Source organism: Felis catus, chromosome D2, assembly GCF_018350175.1.
Source record: "Felis catus isolate Fca126 chromosome D2, F.catus_Fca126_mat1.0, whole genome shotgun sequence".
Lineage (NCBI taxonomy): Eukaryota > Metazoa > Chordata > Mammalia > Carnivora > Felidae > Felis > Felis catus.
This window is the reverse complement of record NC_058378.1, coordinates 31,415,347-31,438,217: the sequence shown is the minus strand read 5'-3', so window position 1 is coordinate 31,438,217 and position 22,871 is coordinate 31,415,347. Positions and strand designations below refer to the sequence as shown.

The 22,871-nt window shown below is 54.3% G+C and overlaps 1 protein-coding gene across 5 annotated transcripts in view; it reads right to left on the bottom strand.

Annotated features, from left to right (window-relative positions):
• Positions 1-22,871, bottom strand: part of PALD1 (phosphatase domain containing paladin 1) — a 75,111-nt gene that overhangs the window by 9,260 nt on the left and 42,980 nt on the right. For 3 of the 5 annotated variants that reach the window (XM_045040103.1, XM_011287356.4, XM_011287355.4), the window contains exons 6-18: positions 22,679-22,839; positions 22,373-22,448; positions 21,436-21,587; positions 20,984-21,083; positions 20,678-20,782; positions 18,310-18,405; positions 17,742-17,870; positions 17,124-17,240; positions 16,891-17,046; positions 16,398-16,580; positions 15,117-15,257; positions 14,808-14,879; positions 12,643-12,783 (exon numbers count right to left, since the gene is read on the bottom strand). In XM_045040103.1, coding sequence (XP_044896038.1) covers positions 12,643-12,783; positions 14,808-14,879; positions 15,117-15,257; positions 16,398-16,580; positions 16,891-17,046; positions 17,124-17,240; positions 17,742-17,870; positions 18,310-18,405; positions 20,678-20,782; positions 20,984-21,083; positions 21,436-21,587; positions 22,373-22,448; positions 22,679-22,839 — 1,629 coding nt within the window. Of the gene's footprint in view, positions 1-586; positions 1,953-12,642; positions 12,784-14,807; positions 14,880-15,116; positions 15,258-16,397; positions 16,581-16,890; positions 17,047-17,123; positions 17,241-17,741; positions 17,871-18,309; positions 18,406-20,677; positions 20,783-20,983; positions 21,084-21,435; positions 21,588-22,372; positions 22,449-22,678; positions 22,840-22,871 lie in introns of those variants that run through there. The other 2 variants (XM_045040105.1, XM_045040104.1) reach the window with 2 other exon arrangements.

Sequence of the window (22,871 nt, the reverse complement as noted above, 5' to 3'; positions counted from 1 at the left end):
CTGCTGCCGTTCCCCCGACCCACTCAGTTGGAACGAGCATGGCCCCGTGGCCTCTGCTGTCCAGGTGAAGCAGGGTTCTGGGCTGGGCAGGGAACAGACAGCCCTCAAAGTTGGTTCGTCTCCGCAGGGCAAGGTCCCAGAGCTCCGACCCCATCATTCTCAAAGTTCAACACACTGCCCACTCCTTGTCAGACATGGGCCCTCAAGCAATCGGTGCCAGCTGCTTCCAGGGGCTCTCTACGAGTCCCTGCAAACTGTCCTCAGGCCTGTCCTGGGGCGTCAAGCACGCGGAAGCTTTCTGTAACTCCCAAGAAGGGAGAGAACGGCCCTCGGCCCATAGACAAGGAACCGGTTTTCCAAAGAACACCTCCTGTTCGGTACTTTCAGAGCAGGAAGGGACTAAACCTGGCACCATGGGCTTCTCTGTGTGTCATTCATTCACCAAAGGTTGTTCACCCCTAGCCGGGCTCTGCACTTCAGTGCCAAGCATGGTCCCCGCCCTCAGGAGCCCACTGCCCTGCACATAACCTAGTGGGCTGGCCCGGTGTCCCAGCCCCGCCGCCCACCACCCCCTGCACACCCGCTCCCACCTCACCTAGTACCCCGGCTGGTGCTCACCACCACCCTTCAAGGCAGGTAGGGGAAGTAATAGTGACCCCAGGTGACAGATGGCACAGGAGAGGCCCGGGCAGGCCAAAGCAATGTGGCAAAGGTCGTGCAGGGAGCTGCTGGCAGAGGCCAGGCTAGAGCTCAGGGCTTCCGACCCACACCCAGGGCTCCTCAGGTCGCTAGAGAAGACTGCCCTCTCCTGGCAGACGGGCAGTGTGGACAAAGAACAAGAAGGCATAAGGGAGGCAGGGCCGAGTTTTCCTGTTTCATCCTACAAGGACTTACTCAACCTCCCGCCCATCTATCTGCTCACTAGACTGGCGTCTCCAGAGCCCGAGGTGGGCCAGGCAGGGCCTGCGGTCAGAGTTTCAGAGCCGAGACCCTGCACGGCAGAAGAGAGACAAGCAGCAGAAAGAGGCGGCCCCAGTGACAACCACGACCCTGACAACGACAGCCGTGCGCACGGAGGCAGCGGCTCGTGCACGCGGAGTGGGCGCGGCCGAGGTGTGTACCCCTCCCAAACCGCTGCGAGTTCCAAGCCTCGGGTGCGCACTTAGAGACAAGCCTGGCACACGGCTCCGGCTCCGTGGATGCCTGCTGCTGCCTAAACCGGGAAACGCCCCTGCAGGGTGCAAATTGCTCCAGCTCAGCCACACGGCGAGGAGGAAGGCAAAGCGAGAGAGGTCTCAGCTACTGAGAACGCGGGCCCTACACACGTGCACGCGTGTGCACACGCACGCGGCACACACACACACACACACCCTCTCCCCGTTCTGGCAGCCGCTGGATGACCCACTGGCTCAATTTTGGGCTGAGTGTCAAAGAGCCTTAGGAGGCAACCCTTTCCCTCCATCGTATTTTATGTGACAGCACACGGCATTCCAGGGTGGCTCCGATCGCATGGCCCTGGCCCCGGAGACACATTACCTACTGGAATGAGGTCTCCAGGGAGCAGCTTTGGCCAAGCCAGAGTCTTGGAGAGACTGAGAGAGACCCCACCTGGGGCTCGGAGCCAAAACTGTCTCACTCTATATTTTTCGTAAGATAATAACCTTCGACTTTGGGGACACTGAGCTCAGTCTCTGACCTCTTGGCAACTCTGCACCAACCCGGGCCGGCACATGCAGTAGGGCCTGGGGACGTCCTTGCCGACCCCTCCTTTTTCCACCACAATAAAACTGCCTCCTGGGTCATGGTCATCCAGAAGGAAAGGAACACAGGCAGGGGAGTTGGGAGACAGGTTCTGGTCCTGCCTCAAGCTGGTCACAGTGTCATTAGGCCTCAGTGCCTTCCTCGGTAAAATGGGCCTCGTAAATCCCACTGTCATCTCCTTACCAGCGGCTCTGAGGACCAAAGGAGACAAAAAAGCAAGTTCTGAGAAAACTCGAAAAGCACTGCTCAAAGTCAAAGCACTACAGTCTTGATAAAATAAATCTCCACTTGAGACCAAAGGACATTTTCTTTCTCTTGGTGGGGCTTTTATCTCAGCTTTTCTTCAAACTCTTTCTGAAGGGACAGAAGGGAGACACATTAGACTGCGTTAAATACAGAACACTAAGAATTAACGTCACCGGCCAAGGCTAAGGAAAAGGCCCCCTGGCATTAATGACTCTAGCAGGACTTCCTCCAGGAGCCCTGACCTTGGTTTCTGTCACAAATATTTTCCCTTTCCAGGCCCAGCAGGAAACAACTAATTCACCAGATGGTGTCACCACTGTGGGCTGGTGGCCATCTTGGATTCTCTCAGCCTGGGGCCCAGCCTTCTCACCTCTATCGAAACCTCAAGGAGTGGCTTAGTTCAAAGAGTTTTCTCTTTTTTTCCTTTCGGGGTGGTTTTCTAAATGCCCTGAGCATTCTGGCCCCCTCAGACGCATAGGACTGATCAGGCCCTGACCCACTGTCACTGACGTTCTAGAGAACGGGGGAGGCATCACTGAGCTGCAACCCACAGAGGCCAGGCAGCCCGAGTCGGACCCAGGCAGAGAGGGCGGCCCAGACTGTTAGTACACCAGGCAAGGCCTGTCTCCATGGAAAATGTGTATGCAGCTTTGGTCCCACCCCCCCACCCCACTCCTATACCTGTGACCCGAGGCTGGGATACGCTCCTACCCTCCGGCCTTCTGAGGCTGGGAATACAAGGGCAAGGATCATGGATTCTAGTTGTCCTTTTCCCCCACAGCAGGGCTTGAGGTGGGAGGGAAGTGAAACTGCCTCCGACTTGGGAAGCCGTGTGGCACCCGGAGTGGATGTGACCTGAGAGTCGGTCTGGGGCCTCTCTCTCCTCCTGCCACCCACCAGCTGTGGGTTCTTGGGCAAGCCCAGTGCCTCCCTTCCTCAGATACAAAATGGAGGCACCGTTACGGTCTGCCCTTCATCAGGCACAGGTACAGAGTAAGGACTGAGCCAGGAGTGCCCCCGCTGCTGGGGGCGCCTCCCACACAGGTCCCCAGTGGGGACACATGGGGGCTGGGTCCCCTGGCCTCCAGCACTGGCCTCTAACAACTCCCAGCCTCCCCCCAGGAGCCCCTCCATCTTTCTTCTCCCGGCCCACCCAGGTCACCCAGACCCTCATCACCGACCGCAGGTCTATCCGACTCTGGAGGGACCTTAGGGCTCACCAACCCCCACAGCCTTCCCCTTGGCTTTAGAGAAGCCCCTCCCAAACCTCCTCTGAACAGGAGCAAATCAAGTGACAACCCAAGCTCGGGGCCTGCCTTCCTGCCTCCCCTGCACCCCGGCCAAGTATCTTTCCGTAAGTACTGCAGTTAATTCGTGGAGAGGGAACGAGAGAGCCAGCATATCACTATTTTGCAAGCCCTCAATGAAGTAAAGAGCGCAGGGGACGAGCAGCTGCAGCTGCCAGGTCACAGAGAGACCACGGGGCCTTCTGAGCCCGCGTGGCGGCACACAGCACCCCTGTGACTCTGCTGGCCGAAACCAAGCCAAATCTGATCGAGCCTCTGGCTCTACCCGGTGAGACAGGGGGCACGGGAGCTGCGACATGACATGGCCCAGCTAAACCTGGGGGTGCAACGAGTAGGGTCCAGACTGGGGGATGCCCGGCGAGCAAGCCCGTTACCTCAGCAGACGCACTTCAGGGGAAGAAGAGCGGGCAGAGCGGTTCTAGATTCCACGGGCCACATCGGCCACGTGTGAGCTGTGGCGCTTGTTTGGATCCTGATCCGAGGCCAACAGACTCTGTGGGACCAGGTGAGAACATCTAAAGGCTCACCAGGTATTAGATCGTAAGAAACTACTGTCATTTTAAGTATGATAATGACCTTTTTTTAAAAGATCCCTCCCCACTGGGGCGCCTGGGTGGCTCAGTCAGTGGAGCGTCTGACTTCGGCTCAGGTCACGATCTCACGGTTCGTGAGCTCGAGCCCCGCGTCAGGCTCTGTGCTAACAGCTCGGGGCCTGGAGCCTGCTTCGGATTCTGTGTCTCCCTCTCTGTTCCTCCCCTGCTCACACTCTGTCTCTCTCTCTCTCTCTCTCAAAAATAAATAAAGATTAAAAAAAATAGAAAAAAAATAAAAGATCCCTCCCCCCCTTAAGGTACCTGCTGAAATACTGGCAGAGGAAGTAACAGGAGGTCTGGGACTTGTTTCAAAATAATCTGGGGGTGGGGGGGGTGCAGGGAGAGGGCTGGGGAGGAACCTTAGGTGAACTAAGACTAGCCCTGATTGGTAATTCCTGAAGCTGGGAGGTGGGCACACAAGGGTTCATGAAATCACTCTCCCAGTTTTGAAATTTTGTTTGAAATTCTCCAAAATAATTAAAAGAAAAATAAGGTCTGACCTTCCGACTCCGTCACCAATCTTACTTACTTCTAAGCATCAGCCTACAGAAATTATCTGCACCGATTAAAGAGCAACACACACTACGACGTTCAATGTGGCATCACCCACCCAGAGCACAACGGGGGGCGATGTGACAGTCCACCTCTACGGGGACAGCGGGTGACACTGGGTGCTTCCAGTCTACAGACTCTGTGAACATGAAATATGATGACGATGTAAGACTCTTCAGCAGACAAGGTAAAGTGTCCATGAGCTGAAACTATGGTCTCATTTGTCTTTATAATAACAAGCTACAAACAGCCCTCCTGCCTGCTGTGTTTATTTTTAAAAAATTTTTTTAATGTTTTTATTTATTTTTGAGACAGAGAGAGACAGAGCATGAGCAGGGGAGGGGCAGAGACAGGGGGAGACAGAATCTGAAGCGGGCTCCAGGCTCTGAGCTGTCAGCACAGAGCCTGACGCGGGGCTCGAACTCACAGAGTGTGAGATCATGACCTGAGCTGAAGTCGGACATTCAACCGACTGAGCCACCCAGGCGCCCCAGGGCCTGCTGTGTTTAAATAAGCAGCCAGGTACTTGGGGCGCCTGGGTGGCTGAGCGCCTGGGTGGCTCAGTCGGTTAAGTGTCTGACTTTGGCTCAGGTCATGATCTCACGGTTCGCGGCCCTTGTCTGGCTGTGTGCTGACGGATCAGAGCCTGGAACCCGCTTCGGATTCTGTGTCTCCCTCTCTCTCTACCCCTCCCCCGCTCATTCTCTCTCTCCCTCTCTCTCTCTCTCAAAAATAAACATTAAAAATAAATTTAAATAAACAGCCAGGTACCAAGGGTGAGATGCACCTGCCCATTTCTAGAGGAGTCAGTCCACGGGAGGGAAAGGGTAGAGGAAGCAGCTGCCTTTCTGGAGCTGTCCCACCAGGGACAACAGGGACCGAGACCCTCAGGTGAAGGGTGACATGGTCAGGGGAGGGGCTTGGGGCTAGGAGTGAGAATTTTTGTGTCTTATCCCTGCTCTGCTACCAACTCACAGGGGACTCTAGACAACCCACTCTCTAGCTCATCTGCAAACAGAGGAGACGGACGCTCTGTAAGTCCTTTAGCACTAAAATCTGAGGGTCTCTATGGGGACTTGGAAGCTCCAGGAACATCACAGGATGCTCCGGCCCTGCAGGGGTCCTCAGAGCCCCCCCATTAGCTGAACGCTTCCTGCGCCCAGCCAAGCCCTGCCAGGACGCAGTACTGATGCAGCCTGGCAGGTGGGGACGCAGGCGGTCAGAGAGGCTGTCGGAACCCAGGCCCCTCCCATTCCCACACCCACATTCCTTCTGCCAGTCAGCCCAGAACAATCTAACCCACTTCCTTAATGAACTCCATTCCAGAGTCCACACGCGCACACACGCATGCACTGAGCGGGCCAGAGGCCCCTTCTAATCTGGAGGCAGCCGGGGCAGCTCACGCCAGCCTGACCTCAGGCAGGACGCGTGCTCTGGGTCCGGCCAGGTCAAGCGCAGGGTGACCTTGAAGGAGGTGTTCTGCCTTTCTGACTAAAGGACATAGAGGCCCGGTTGCCAAAAGCTGTGATTCCCAAATCGGGGTCCATAACCGGTTTCATGAGTCCACAGGAATTTAGAAATGCAAACCTGCTCAAGGAATGTTCTCCACTCTGAGATAAAAGTCCATTCTACTTTTCTGGTACTAAAACATCCTTTCTTTTATGAAATGCCAACCACATTTGATGGTAGTTAGGCTTTTAAACTTTTTGTTTCTTTCTTTCCTTCCTTCCTTTTCTTGAAAACGGATACGTTTAACAAGGTTATACACCGGCAACCTTAGAAAGGTCCTTCCCTTTTTAAAACTGGCTTGTGAAATCCCCACCACTGGGATTAAGGTTGCTTTTAGCTCTTCCTGCAGCCCTGGGACCTCTAAGGTTAGTGTCCTTATAAGAAAAGGTACCAGAAGGCCCATGCCTTTCTCTCTCCCTCCCTGCTATCTGTCCACATACAGGCACCAGGGAAAGGCCATAAGGGGACATGATGAGAAGGCGGCCATATGCACGCAGGATGAGAGCACTCACTAGAAACCAAATCGGTCAGAACCTTCATCCTGGGCTTTCCAGCATTCACATCGTGAGAAAATAAGTTTCTGTTGCTTAGGCCATGTGGTCTGTGGTATTTTGTTGTGGCCACCCGAGCTGACTAATGCTCTTATGATGGCCTCTCTCCGGTCTAGGTGTCAATCCCCTCTGCAAAAGTGAGACAGTGACATTCCATGAGGCCAGCATCACCCTAATGCCAAACCAAACAAAGACATCAAAGGAAAAAGAAAACTACGAACCAGTATCTCTTACAAATCTGATGCAAAAATCTTCAACGAACCAAATCTAGCAACGTAAAAAGATACACATCATGACCAAGTTGGATTTATCCCAGGAATGCAAGGCCGGTTTAACATCCAAAATCCAATTAAAGTAAGATACCACGTCAATAGAATAAAGAGCAAAAACCATATAATCATCTCAACAGACATGGAAAAGGCATCCGATAATATTAAAACGCCTCCTCATGAAAAAAAAAAAAAAAAACCCTGATAAACTGAGAATGGAAGGGAACTTTCTCAAGATGACAAGAGTATCTACGAAAAGGTCATAGCTAACATCATACTTAACGTGAAAGGCTGCAAGCTTGCCCCCTAAGACCAAGAACAGAACAGGGATGTCTGCTCTAGCTACTTTTATTTAACATTCTACTGGAGGACCTACCAGGGCAATTGAGCAAGAAAATTAAATAAAAGCCATCCAAATTACAAAGGAAGATGTAGGGGCGCCTGGCTGGCTCAGTCGGTTGAGCGTCCCACTCTTGATGTCAGCTCAGGTCACGATCTCATTGTTCGTGGGTTCGAACCCCAAGTCGGGCTCCAGGCTGACAGCACAGAGCCTACTTGGGATTCTCTTTCTCCCTCGCTCTCTGCCCCTCCCCTATGCTCATGTCCTCAGTCTCTCTCTCTCTCTCTCTCTCTCTTAAAATAAGTAAACTTTATTTTTTACTATTATTATTTTTTTACATTTATTTATTTTTGAGAGAGAGACAGCGTGAGCAGGAGAGGGGCAGAGAAAGAAGGAGACACAGAATCCAAAGCAGGCTTCAGGCTCTGAGCTGTCAGCATAAAGCCTGATGGGGGGCTTGAGCCCACAAACTGTGAGAACATGACCTGAGCCGAAATCGGACACTCAACCGACTAAGCCACCCAAGTGCCCCAATAAATAAACTTTAAAACAAGAACGGAGGTAAAACTATCTCTATTTGTAAATGGCATGATCTTATAAATAGAAAATTCTAAGAATTCACTAAAAAGGTATTAAAACTAACGAATTCGGTTAGCAAGGTTGTAAGATAATTCAATATACGAATATCAGGGCGCCTGGGTGGCTCAGTCAGTTAGGCATCTGACTCTTGATTTTGGTTCAGGTAATGATCTCAGGGCTTGTGGGATCGAGCCCCATGTCGGGCTCTGTGCTGACAGCATGGAGCCTACCTGGGATTCTCTCTCCCCCTGTCCATCCCCCACTCGTACTCTCTCTCTCAAAATAAATAAACATTTAAAAAATAATACTAAAAAATATATATACAAATATCAACTGTATTTCTATATAATAACAATGAACAAACTAAAAATGAAATTGAGAAATCAATTCTACAATAGAACAAAAGCAATAAACTACTTATGAATAAAACTTAACATGAGAAGTATAAAACTTACAGTCTGAAAACTATAACACATCGCGTAAAAAAGTAAAGAAGACCTAAATAAATGGAAAGACATCTCGTGTTCATGAAGCAAAAGAGTAATTATTGTTAAGATGGCAATACTTCCCAAAGTCACCTACATGTTCAACGCAATCCCCATCAAAATCTCAGCTGTAATCCTAAAATTCGAAATGCAAAGGACCAAGAATAGCCAAAAAAAAAAAAAAAAATTCTGAAAAAGAAATTCAGAGTTGGAGAACCCATTTCCTAATTTCAAAATTCACTGCAATACTACGGTAATTAAGACAGGGTTGTGCTGGCACAGAACAGACAAATGGATCAATGGAATAGGATTGAAAGTTCAGAAATCAGCCTCCACATTTTCAAAAGTCAGTGGATTTCTTTAGGGGTGTCAACGCCATTCAGTGGGGAAAGGATTGTCTTTTCAACACACGTACGAGGACAACTGGATTATCTACATGCAAAAGAATGATGGGGCGCCTGGGTGGCGCAGTCGGCTAAGCGTCCGACTTCAGCCAGGTCACCATCTCGCGGTCCGTGAGTTCGAGCCCCGCGTCAGGCTCTGGGCTGATGGCTCAGAGCCTGGAGCCTGTTTCCGATTCTGTGTCTCCCTCTCTCTCTGCCCCTCCCCCATTCATGCTCTGTCTCTCTCTGTCCCGAAAATAAATAAACGTTGAAAAAAAAAATTAAAAAAAAAAAAAGAATGAAACTGGACCCCTATCTCACGCCATATATAAAAATCAACTCAGGAGGGATCAAAGACTAAATGTAAGAGTTATAACTATACAACTCTTAGAAGAAACTATTTGCCTCTTAGAAGTAAATCCTCATGATTAGACATGACACCAAAAGCACACAGCAACAACGAAAGAAGAGATAAGTCAAAATGTAAAATTTCCATGCACCAAAGGACACCATCAAGAAAGTGAAGACAGACTAAAGAATTTTAATCGCAGCCACTGGAGAAAAATTTTGCAAATCATATACCTGATAAGAGACTGGTATCTGTAATAAATAAAGACCTCCTGCAAGTCAACAATAAAGACAAAAAAAAAAAAGTTTAAATGGGCAAAGGATCTGAAGAGACAGTTCTCTAAGGAAGACAGATAAATGGGGGCGCCTGGGTGGCTCACTCAGTTAAGCATCTGACTTCAGCTCCGGTCATGATCTCACGGCTCGTGGGTTCGAACCCCGCACCCGGCTCCCTGCTGCCAGTGCTAAGCCCGCTTCAGACCCTTCGGCTCCCTCTCTCTCTGCCCTCCCCGCCACTCATGCTCTGTCTCTCAATCTCTCTCTAAAATAAACATTAAACAATTTAAAAAAAAAAAATGAAGACAGACAAATGGATAATACGTTCATGAAAAGATGCTGAACGTTGTTAGTCATAAAGGAAATGCAAACCAAAACCATCATGAAATACCACTTCACACCAGAAGGCAGGCTACAAATGAAAACGAAAATCACCACCACCACCATAATTAGCCAGATGTGGAGAAACGGGAACCTTCACGCATCGCTAGGAGAAATGTTAAATGGTACAGCCGCTTTGGAAAATGGTCTGCCAGGTCCCCGAAAAATTAACCAGGGAATTAGCACATGACCCAGCAGCGCTACTCCCAGGTATATATAGCCAAGAGAAGTGCAAGCGTCTTCATACAAAACCTTGTACATCAACGTCTAAGCAGCATCGTATTCCTAATAGCCAAAAGGGGGAAACAACCTGAACGTCTCTCGACTGGATGAATGGATTCACAAAAGGTGATGTATCCACACGATGGAATATTAGTCCTAAAAAGCAATGAAATGGTGATCCATGCGACAACATGGCTGAGACTTGAAAACATGACGCTCCGTGAAAGAAGCGGGTCACAGAGGAACACGTATTGTACGATCCCTCTTTTTTTTTTTTTTTTTTTTTTCACGTTTTTTTTATTTATTTTTGAGACAGAGAGAGGCAGAGCATGAGCAGGGGAGGGGCAGAGAGAGAGGGAGACACAGAATCTGAAACAGGCTCCGGGCTCCGAGCCGTCAGCCCAGAGCCCGACGCGGGGCTCGAACTCACAGACTGTGAGATCATGACCTGAGCCGAAGCCGGACGCTCAACCGACTGAGCCACCCAGGCGCCCTGTACGATCCCTCTTTTATGAAATGTCCAGAAGAGGCAAATCCACAGAGGCAGAAAGTAGATTCACGGTTGCCTAGGGCTGGGGTGGGGGTGGGGGAACTGGGGTATGAAGTTGCTTTTTAGGGTAATGAAAATGTCCTAAATCTGGCTGTGGTGGTGGCTACACAGCTCTGCGAACGTCCTAAAAGCTACTGAACTGCCCATTGTAAATAACTGGTTTGTATGGTATGTGAATTTTAGCTCAATAAAGTTTTTATTGAAAAGACAGCAAGAGGGGTGCCTGGGTGGCTCAGTCGGTTAAGCGTCCGACTTTGGCTCAGCTCATGATCTCGCGGTCCGTGAGTTCGAGCTCCGCGTTGGGCTCTGTGCTGACAGCTCAGAGCCTGGAGCCTGTTTTGGATTCTGTGTCTCCCTCTCTCTCTGCCCCTCCCCTGTTCATGCTCTGTCTCTCTCTGTCTCAAAAATAAATAAACGTTAAAAAAAAATTAAAAAAAAAAAAAAAAAGACAGCAAGAGGCTGAGACAGTATTACAGCAGATCCCTCCGTATGCCTCACCGCCTCCTCCCCACCCCCCCCCCGCCCCGACCAGGAGAATCAGCGTCATCTGAGAGTTTGCCAGACATCCAGACCTACGAAATAGGAAACTCAGCATGGGAGCTCAGCAGCATGCATTTTAAACAGGCCCTCCCGGTAATCCTGAAACTCACTAAAGTTGGGGACTTCTGCCTAGACTATGTGGTTCTCAACCTTGACTACGCATTGCAAGCATCTAGGGAACTTAAAAAAAAGGACCCACTCCCTGGCCCCCCAAGAAGACCTACTAAATCAGGCTCTCTAGGGATGCAACTCAGGCATGGGTAAGTTTTAAAGCTCCCATGTGAAACTATGTGCAGCAGGGATGAAAAAGACTAGATGAAGACCTGCTCTTCAGGCCCTTTGAGTTTGGCCCAGGCCCAGCTCACTATGGCCACCTGGTGGCCATACTGGGGAATGACTCTATATCTTCCTTCTGCTCCGACCCACCACTTCTCACTACAACTAACCCCACCACCAGGAAGCCCTGCGTGGGATTCAGGGATCCTCATCCTCCCCCAGCGGAGGTCAGCAGCATCCTGGCCTCTGGAATGGGGGCGGGTGAGCCTGGTTACCAAAAGGTAATGTCAAGTCCTATGACTGGGCCAGGAGGGCTGTATATGACAGAGCCCTGCAGACAACTAATTGAAAGACACATTTTTTTCTAAATAGGCTGAAATCCTGGATTTTTCATAAAATTTGTACTTTCATGGAGACTTTTTTTTTTGAGAGAGAGAGCGTGCACACACATGCATGCACAAAAGGGGCAAGAGAGGGGGTGAGGGAGAAAGGGAGGGAGGGAGAGAGAGGGAGAGAGACAGAGAGAGAGAGAGAGAGAGAGAGAGAGAGAATCCTTAAGCAGGCTCCATGCCCAGTGGGGAGCCCCACTGGGGGCTTGATCTCATGACTGTGAGATCATGACCGGAGCCAAAATCAAAAGTCAGACGCTTAACTGAACTGACCTGTCCAGGCACACCAATCTTTTAATTTTTTTTTAAATTTTCAACGTTTATTCATTTTTGAGAGGCAGAGAGAGACAAAGCATGAGTGAGGGAGGGGCAGAGAGAGAGGAAGACACAGAATCCGAAGCAGACACCAGGCTCTGAGCCGTCAGCACAGAGACCGATGCAGGGCTGGAACTCACGAATCGTAAGATCGTGACCTGAGGCAAAGTCGGACGCTCAACCGACTGAGCCACCCAGGAGCCCCCACCTTTTAATTCTTATAACTTAAAGAGTTATTCAAACAGAATTTTTAACTGAGCAGGTCAATCTGGGGCCAGCCCCGGGCAGCACAGACATACACGGGTCCTGGGTGGGCAGCCGGGCAGCATCAGCTGCTAAAACACTGAACGGCTTCCCTGCAGGTGGTTATGTGGCCACCTGCCAAGACCTTGGAGTGGCCCCATCTACCAACCTGACTCTTGCCCGAGACCCTCGGTGCCCCTCATAACCCAGGAACAGAAGGGTTAACACCCAGTACCACAGGGGTCTAGGACAGGGTGTTTGCTCTGACCGGCCACACCGTGACTGGTCCCAGGGCTGCAGCAGCGGTTACTCTGAATATCGCCGGTGCTGGACATCAAGCACTCCAAAGTCAAGCCAGGATGAGTTGGGGCGGGGTGTGTTTCCATTTCACAGATCACTTGCAGAAGGCGAAGAAGTAACTAAGAACTGAGGAGGGTCCCCCAGGATCCCTAGCCACCTCACACCCAGTCAAACACAACCCGGGCCGTGCACATGGGGAAGGACACCTGGGTCCGGGCGAGGCTCACCTGGCGGTAGGTGCAGATGATGATTTCCCGCAGGTGGTAGTGCATGGGCGTCATGGTCTCACTGACTGTGTCCAGGGCTGCATCTACCTCCTTCTTCACCTGGTGCCCAGCGGGCAGCAGCTGCACCACCTTCATCACCACCTGGGGCCAGAGGAGCACCGAGAAAACCAAGGAGGGTAGGTGGGGCCCCCAGCCCCAGGCTCACCCCACACTAAGGGCCACCTCAAGGCCCATTTCCAAGAAACAGTGCTGGGAAAACTGGATATTCACATGCAAGTTTAACTCAAAACGGATCAAAGAGCTAAACAAAGAGCTAAAACCATGAGACTCTTAGAAGAAACTACAGACAAAAGCTTCATGATGTTGCATTGGGCAATGATTTGTTAGATATGACATCAGAAGCAAAGGCAACAAAAGCAAGGACATTATCAACAGTGTCAAAGGGCAACCGACAGAAGCAAAGGAAATATTTACAAATCACATATCGGATAAGGGATTAATATCCAGAATACGTTTAAAAATTCCCATAATGCAACCACAAGACAAACCAAATCAAAAATGGGCAAAGCACCTGAACAGGCACTTCTCCATAGAAGACACGCGGGTGGCCCGTAAGCACATGGGAAGATGCTCAGCATCCCTCATCATTAGGGAAACACAACTCAAAACCACAGTGAGATGCCACCTCACACCCACCAGGATGGCTGCTATCAGAACAAAAAACAACAGGTGTTGGGGAAACGAAAACCCTGGTGCTTTGCTCGTGGAAGTGTAACATGGTGCCACTGCCATGGAACACAGTACGGAAGTTGTTCAAAAATTAAGCGGGCTGCCATATGAGCCAGCAATTCTACTTCTAAAAGTGCAAGCAGATATTTGAATGGATATTTGTACTCCCCTGTTTAGAGCAGCATCATTCACAATAGCCAGAAGGTGAAAATAACCTGTGTCCACCGACAGATAAATTGATAAACAGAATGTGGTCTATATATACAACAGAATGCTACCCAGCCTTAAAAAAGAGTGAAATTCTAATAGACCCTCAACACGACGGAACCTCAAGAACACCATGCTGTGCTAAGTGAAATAAACCAAACACAAAAGGAGAAATTCTCTATCATCCTACTTATCTGAAGTACCTAGAACAGTCAAATCCATAGAGACAGAAAGTAGAACAGTGGTCACCAGGGGCTGAGGGGAGGGAGGAATGGGGAGTTACTGTTTTGTGGGGACGGTCAGTTTTCGATGAAGAAAGAGTCTTGGAGGCGGATGACGGTAATGGTTGCACAACAACGCGAAGGTACTCGATGGTTGCACGACAATGCGAACGTGCACGACAATGCGAATGTACGCTTTAAGGCTGGTTAAAATGGTAAATTACATCGTATGTATATTTTACCACAATTAAAAAAAAACACAAAAATCTAAGAATCAGCACATCAGCGAGGGGAAGGAAAAGAGGAGTTTCCGGAGAGGGAACAGCATATGCAAAGGCCAAGAAGCTGAGGGAGCTTGACAAGTTTGAGGCCAGGGTGACAGGGCAGCAGGGACAGCGAGGCCAAGAGCAATGTGAGGAGGCCAGCCAACCAGGCGGGAGCCGACCACAGCACCAACGCCAGAGAGCCTCATGCCAGCTCTGAGCTCCACGTTCCCCGTCTGTAGGGCAGGGACACAGCCGCCTACTTGCAGGGTGTCTGAATTGATGACACGTGGCAAGCGTACAATACAGGGCTGACTAAATTAGAAATGTTAGTGGCTATGCATTCAGTGCCCTGGACTGAAACGGGGGTGGGGCAGGACAGGCCCTGACCCCGCATCAAGGTCACCAGCCACAGCTGGGTCCCAAGTGCCTGTCAGGGAGCGTCGGTGTCACCCAGACGAGATGGTGGCCAGGGCCCTCCCCCCCCGGGGCGGAGCAGCCAAGCGGCAGGGCCAGGCTAGACCGACCCCGCTCTTCTCCAATCGCCATTGGCCAGGGCCCGGAGCCAAGCGGACCTGTGCTTTGGTTTGCTCACTGTGAAATGGGAGCAGGGGAGCACGGAGATGATGAGGTGGAAGAAGGTGACGTCATGAAGAGGAGCTCTGAGGATCCCCTGACCTGCCAGTGCGACGTGCCCTCTCCCCTCGCCCAGGCGTCCCCCGGGGGCCCCTTGGGGCACGCTCACCTCAAACTCGCCCTTGGTGAACTTGGCATCGGGCACACTCACAAGCTCCTCCTCGCCCACCTCGGGGAAGCCCTGAGGGAGGACAGCTGCTAGTACAGGGAGCACCTCTGCCCAGGCCACGCCCTCCCGCTGCGGGGAGCCCCTTGCCGGGGGCGCTGCCAGCCCCACGTGCCCTCTGCCCAAGACTGGTGGGAGAGGCTCCGGGACCGCGCCAGGCCCCGTCTCTGCCCCCCACACCCTCCTGCCGCAGCCAGCGTCCCCGGACCGAGCCCCACCCTGCCCCATCCACACGTGACAGGCCACGCATACTTGGATGTGCCAGAAGGCGAGCACAGCCACCACCATGGCGGTCGTGGTCCGGCCCTGGCCGCTGAGGCAGCTGAACACGAAGCCGGTGCCCGCGTCCTTGGCGAGGGCAGCCCGCAGGGCCTCGAGCAGTCGGTCGAAATCCTGGGTGGGGAGACCAGGGGCTAAGTCGGCAGGTGCCCGGGCCGCAGGCTCCCAACATGGCCCACCCCGCCCCCCAAACGGCGAATCCCAGCAGCTGTCCTGGGAGACCCCGTGCCAGGTTCTGGGTCAGGCTCACAACCTGTGCGCTCACCACTCAACTCACCACGTGCACGTAAATGGCCACACCCCGTGTACCGTCACCCCTACCCCAGGCGCCAGGACCAGACATACGAGCAGACACACACACACACACACACACACACACACACACACAAACACACACACTGCCAGGACACAAAACGTGTATGCCACTCCCATGAGCTGTGTTCCCAGGCCCTGGCCCTGTTGCCTCCCTGGGAAGGGCCCAACCCGCGACCCAGCCGGAGGGCAGGGGTCTGACCTCAGCAGAGCACTGCAGCACATGTCCACCAGGGGGCGACAAACTACGGGCCACCAGACCCACAGAGGCAGGGAATCCGAGCCCCAGCCACCACCTACTACAGGGTACACATCAGAAGTCCCCACACACCCCCGGCACAGAACACACTCCGCATGGACACGTCACCAAACACCCAACACATCGCACAGCGACCCACATGCCGGAAGTGGCAGGCACACCCCCCCCAGATGCATCCCCCATACCTTAAAGACACAAACCACACAGACACCTGCAAAGACACAACCCTACGGAGACCACGCCCACACAACCCTGGTGATACACCAGCACTCCGCAGCTCTCTCTTCCACAAACCCCGTACCCACACGACAACACACGGTTCCCCAAAGGCACGTTCTCCACGTATCCCCCGGTAAAGACCAGAAGAACGTCGCAGATTCCACACGAACACACCCACCACGCACATACACACGCTCCACAGTGACACCCACACCCGCTCCAAACACGCCTCCCCAACAGATGCACATTCGCCACAGACGCCTGCAACACATAAGAAGCACACACGCGCATACAGGCACGTGCAGACGCGAAGCTGTGAATAAACCACCTGGGCCAAATCTGAAGGCTGAACGAGCTGCCAGGCCCCCAGGAGACCTGTGCCCACAGCCGAGGCCCAGGCCGGAGGGGAGGCGGGAGAGGGCCTCCTCTGCCCCACAGGGGCCCGGCCTGCGCAGCCCCCTCACCTCCTCGCAGGGGGCGCAGAAGTCTGGCACGGGGATGCGGTGGTAAGTGAGGCCGGGGTAGGCCCCACGGTGCTGGGCGAAGACCTCCCGTGTGGTGAGGCACGTCTGGAACCTGTGGGTCGGTGGCCCCCCCGTGCCTGGGAGAGGCGTACTCAGGTGGGCCTTCAGCTGGATCTCCAGGTGCTAGGGGAGGGTGGGACAGAGGGTCAGGCCACTGAGGCAGCCTCCAGGCCACCCCGGAAGGCCAAAGCCTGCCATGGCCAGGACCAGTCCCGGCTTTGGGGAGCAGCCCTGCCCTGAGCCTCAGGGGTGAGAGCCAGACCCAGAGGCGGGGAGAGATGGCCGAAATGGGAGTCCTAAATCAGCCCCTCCCTGAGTCTGCTCCTCCTGGGGCCTCAGTTTCTCCATCTTACAAGAGGAGCACGGAACCTTCTGAAGACCCTGCCGGGGGAGGGTCCGAGGTAGGGCTGTGCAGAAGGCAGGACGGCCTCACCTCAAGCTGGTCAGGGGCCATGGGGGGCCCAGGCCACCGCAGGCTGTGGGTGTGCCCGTCACACTCCAACACGGCCTCCTCCCTCAGGTTGACCCACACGACATGCTTCAGCTTCCGCTTGGCATCGGTCAGGTAGGCCAGGATACTCCCCAGGGCCTGGGGGGACAGGAGGGCCATCAGTGAAAGGGCTCCACCCTCTCCCCCGAGCCCCCTGGGGCCCCTGGGGTGCCCACCTTGGCGCTGGGCTGGGCTGTGCCATAGATAGGCATGCGGGGCACCCGCCGGAAGTTGGCCACGTCCATCTCTCTGACGGTGCTGAGTGCGTCCGGGGAGATGAGGTCGTCCGCCCCCTGTGGGGAGAGCAGCAAGCCTGTGACCGCAGCAGCTGCCTTGAGACTCAGGGCCTGGCCCAAGGCGGGCGGAGGCGGGCTGGGAGCAGCACTTTACGGTTTACAAAGCACTTTTGCACACTTGGAACTTCGTCACCACCCTGGCAAGAAGCAGAGCGATACTGGCCACCCTCCAGATGAGGAAGGTGAGGCTCCAAAGATGAGAGGCCGGTGGCAAAGACATCAGAACCAGGTTTCCTGACTCCCTGTCCCGAGCACCTGGGTTTGCGGAGGAGGAGAGGGCACCACAGCAATGGCCAAAGCGGCAGACGCTTCTCGGGGCCTGAGATCAACCCACGTCACCCATAGGAGGACTCTGCCACCCCAAAGGCCATCACCCCTTTGCCTCCTGTGAAGGGGACCAATGTGTAACCAACCCAACCCCTCAGGAATCGAGGGCGCACCGGCCCCGTGGCCAGCCCACACCCATTTCTACGTCCCCAGACAGCCGGCCACACTCACCAGAGAGCCCTTAGTGAGGAGGTCCCCAGGGACGACAGGCCCCGCTGAGCTCAGGGTCACAGGCAGGCGGTACAGCTCAGGATGGGCACAGAGCCAGCGGCTGAAACTGAGGGCAAAGGCCAGCGGGTACTGCAGCCCAAGGCGGAGAGAGATGGGAGTTCAGGGGCACGAGGCCACCCCAAACTCTCCCAGCCTGCCCTGTGGTGGGGGAGCCCCCAAGAGACATCCATCATGGTCCAGGGCAGGGGAGAGAGGCTGGAGAGAGAGGACCAGGAGGTCCAAAGCAAGATCCTTCCAGGCTCTGATACCCTGCCTAAGGGTACAGAGACGAACCCAGGGCAGAGAGAGGTGGGCCCGCTCTTTGCCTGACCTGCTCTAGGACCACCACTCTATCTGGTCTCTCCTTGCCTCCCCACACCCACCTTCCTCTGCGACCAGCGCACACGTCCCCATGCTCCTCCCCCGCTCCATCGGGGTCCTTGGCGACCCCATGCCAGTCACCGTGGTGGAGAGGCCTGGAGGGACCCCAGGAGAAGGGGTTGTGGGTCCACTCATTCCCCAGCCCCACCTGCTCATGGAGATAGTAGTTAAACAGGACCAGGTAGAAGTATCGCTCCAGGCTCTGCAGCGCCCTCTGCCGGACACCATGCTGGCTGCTGCTTCCCTGAGAGGAGGTGATGGGGAAGAAGGGTCGGTGGTAAAGAGGGGGCTCCTGGGGCCACCCCGTTCCCACCCCCAGAAGGGCAGACCTTAAGCCTCTGAAATCCCCAGGACACAATCTCCCCTCCCTTTATGACACAGTTCTGCCAGGCTGGAAGTTCTTCCAAGCGTCTAACCCTATCCCACTTGCTGGGATTCATCTGTGGCCCCGGAAAGCCACTGGTGACCCCACCGGGACTACCGCTATCGGAGCAGGGAGCCTCCCCCACAGGTTCTGTGCCCAGAAATAGGCTGGGATCCACTCCCCTTCGCACCAAGGCCACCCCTATTGCAGGGGCCGTGCACGATCGTGTTGAAGAAACAAGTAGATAAAAACACCCTCCTGTAACCCAGAGGCCCTCCCTTAACAACTGTGACCTTCCCCACAAGAAAACAGAAAGACCCTCATAACAGTGCTCCAAGGGGGCCATTATCATTATCCTTACTGTACAGAGGTTCTGAGAGATGAAGTGACTTGCTCAGTCACACAGCTGTGGGCAGGGAGAGCTGGGTCCCCAAACAAATGTCCTAAGCCCAGCCCAGCATGCTCTGGGTAGGGAGCTGTCAGAGAGAATCCCAGGTCCCTCTCTCCACCCTCCAATCTCAGGGTTCTCCTGCTGGGTCAGTACCACCTTCTGGAGGGCAAGCGAGATTCATGGAGGCCCGAAAGAAAGGTCATGCCCTTGGATTACATTTAATCCCATCTTTGGGAATCTAGGCCAGAGGTCGGCAAACTTCTTTTTCTATAAAAGGCCAGTAAATATTCTAGGGTCTCTCTTCCAGCTGTGCCACAGATGGTCCTGAAATGAACGGGCAAGACCATGTTCCAATAAAACGTATTTAACAGGGGCGCCTGGCTGGCTCAGTCGGTTGGGCGTCCGACTCTTGATTTCGGCTGAGGTCATGCTCCCAGGGTCGTGGGATCGAGCCCCATGTTGGGCTCCACACTGAGAGTGCTTGAGAGTCTCTCCTTCCCTCTACCCCTCCCCTGCTTGTGCTCCCTCATGCTCTCTCGAAAAAAATACACAACAAAATAAAACTTATCTACAAAATCAAGGTGGCAGGTTGCATTTGGCCTATGGGTCGTCATTTGCCAACCTCTGATCTAGACTAAGGGAGAAAAACCTAAATACAGAACAGCTTCATTTTCATGAAGTCATCTTGATGCAAAAGAATTTGCACTGATGAGCAACTCAACTGTCTCACAGGAGGGGCCGATGAGTAAACCACGGCAGGTGACATGCCAGGGACATCTGCTCTGTGCCAGGCTCCCTGCTAAGTGCTTCATGGCTCTTACTTTGGTGGGTCCTCACAACAATCCTACGGGGTGGCTATGATTACTGGCCCCGTTTTACGAGTAGGGAAACTGAGGCACAGAGCAGTTAAGCAGGTTGCCCGGGCCCACACACCTGTAGGTGGCACGGCCAGAACCAGAACCCAGGTGGTCAGGCCACAGCCCGTGCCCTTGCTCCCCCCCCCCCCCCGGCCAACAATGGTTGAGTCACCCAATGGGCTTAAGTGACACAGCCAGCAAAGATCTCGAGGACAATGACAGGGATGCATGAGAGAGTGAAGTGAAAGGCAATGAGCAGGATGCAAACCGTCCCCCGGGCCCCCACCCAAGATCACCACAAAGCACACGGAAGGAAGCCAGCCCCAAAGCCGCACAGGGATGACGGGTGCCTCTTTCCCTTCTCTAATTTCTCAATTTTCTGTACTATGCTATTGCTTTCAAGAGATAACGTTTTTTTAAGTGTTAAGGAACAATCTCTGCAGGCCTTAGATTCCTTCCACGCGCTGTGCGCAAACACTGTCACGACAACCCCCTCTCCCCAGAGCGTAGGGACAGGGCCGCGGAGACACCCAGGGCCCGTCGCTCTTCCAGAAGCAGCGCCCTGGACCAAACCCTGGCCTCCCCAGAGACACAGCAAGGGACCGATTTGCAGGGGGAGCCATGAGCAGTCTGGGAAGTCTCTGGGCCCAAGAGGCCCCAGGCACCCCCGCCAGCAGCCGCTTCCTCCATCCTGTTTATTCTGCAGCGAGGAGACCTGGCCAGGGAAAGTAAACTTCCACTCTTCCTCGTCCGTCCTTCCTGCAGGCCCAGCTCCTCTATCAACACCTCTCCTCTCCGGGAGAAGAAGCGACCGGGAAAAGTCCGTCGGCAAGAACCCAGTCAACAGTCCTACCAAAATGAGGTTGCAGGACTCGGGCAAAAGCAGACCCTCTCTGTGCCTCACCTGGGCTGGGCCGGCCGGCCGGACACTTTCCAGCTTCCTCTGGTTTTCCAAGATGGCCTCCTTCAGGTTATGCATCTCTGCACAGGCGGTGATGGCTCTGTCCACCTGGCGCCCCGACCCGGGCAGAGAGGAGGGGAGGGCAGCAGGGAGGGAGCGGGGCGGGGGAGATGGCGGAGACAGACGGGAAGAAAAAGGGAAAGAACGGTTTGCCTAGAAGGGGGAGGTGTCAGGGGAGGAAGAGAGCCCAGCAGGGGAGCAGTGAAGGCCCCTCCACCACCCCGGCCGGCCGCCAGCCCCCTCACTCACCTCGTCCACCATCTTCCTGCCCTGAGGCACCATGTGGAGAAAGCTCTGGATCACCTGGAGCTGCTCCATGGGCAGTGGCTTGGTCTGCAGGGGGACAGCCCTGACAAGGAAGGGGTCAGTAGCACGGTCAGTGCTCCCAAAGGCTTCGACTCCTGACCTCCTCTTGACACGCTTCCATTCACGTGGCCGCTGAGGGGCACCAGGCTACGGGCTCCAAGTCTTCCTCCCCATTCAGGTTGAAGGAAGCAAGGGGCATTTTCCCTACTGGGGAAACTGAGGCCCAGAAAGGTCAAGCGACTTATTTCACGTGACTCAGCAAGTTTGCGGCAACCCAGGAAACGAACCCCACACGCCCCATCTCCAGCTCTGGCCCTGGGTCCCTGACGTGTCCCCAGCATTCTGGCAGCCCGCCCCCTCCTCCACTCATCCCTGCAGCCCCTTGGGACACTCACTCCGGCCTCGAGGCAGCCCGGCTGTGGTGAAACAGGATGAGGGTACCCAGGGTCATTCCCAGGTTGGTCCTGCCCACGCCTGTCTGGCAGCTGAAGAGGAGAGCAGGGGGAGGCCCGTGGGCATCTCGGAGCGGCAGCAGGCTGGGGGTCTCCTGGGAAAGACCATGACCGTCAGCAACAGGGGGACCTGAAAACCCCTTCTGCTGGGGCCCAAGTCAGGGGAGGGGGTCGTGACATCAGCCCACCCCTGCCCCACAGTCTTGGGGAAGGGGGGCCCAGACAGGCAGGTGGCTCAGCCTCTTTTACTAAACTTCAAAGCCCGATCTGTTCCCACCTGCCCCCAGGAGCTCAGCCCTGCCTCCTGCCCCGGCCCCGGGGGAACTCCACGAGCTGGTCCTGGAAGTGAGACTGCCCAGGGGGCCAGGCCTGTATCTAACAATCCCCCACCCCACGAGGTGCAAATTAAATAAGGTGGCCTCCCGAAAGGGCTGGAGAAGAAACACCACCAGTACTCAGGAAACATCAGCTCAGGAGCCTACAGATAAGAATTTTTTAGCTACGGTAACTTGATGTCTAGAGAGGTCAGGTGATTCGTCCAAGCTCACACAGCAAGTTAGCAGCTGAGCCTGCCCAGAGCCCAGTCCCTCAGACCATCAATGCTTGGCTGGCCTTAGAGAATATACAAATATACACTCCCACACACACCCCACACAGAGATACACACACACACACACACACACACACACACACACACACACGCACACACACGCACACACTCGACCTCCTACACAACACAGAAGGGAGCCTTCCTCTGAGGAAAGCCAGAGGCCACACTCGCCCTGAGCATCTCCATGGAGACAGGGTCTAGACACAGACCTGCTCTCCAGGGACCTGTCCCTACTCCGTGCTCCCACCACCCCCTCCTGCGCTGACTTACCCGAAGGACGCTCACAAAGGCATCAAACTGGGCTTCCAGGGGGGCCCCTTGCTCTGGCAGGGGCAGGCGGTGGTACCTGCCAGGTGAGGGGGAGAAACCCATCAGGCAGGCTACCCACCCTGGGCATCCCCCCGCCCCCGCATTCTTGTGGGAGAGAGAGGTGTAGGGAATTCAGTCCAACCCGCAGACGGTGAAACTGAGGCCACAGCTGGAGAGCACGGCCCGAAAACACCCATGCCCAGCACACCGGCCTCCCGCGTGGCCCCGAGTCATCTGGTGACCCCAGGCGGGACCGGCCCTCAGTACCTGTAGGTGGGCTGCAGGAAGAGAGGCCGCTTGAACACCTCCTCGGTCACGTGCACATCGTCCTCACCCCGGATGGCCACAGCATGGGGCTCCCCCAGCAGATCCTCAATATTGTGGTACACGTGGTACGTGTTCTCACTCAGCTGGGCAAAGTCATGGATCTAGATGGAGGAGTGGGGGCCAGAGGGCCGTG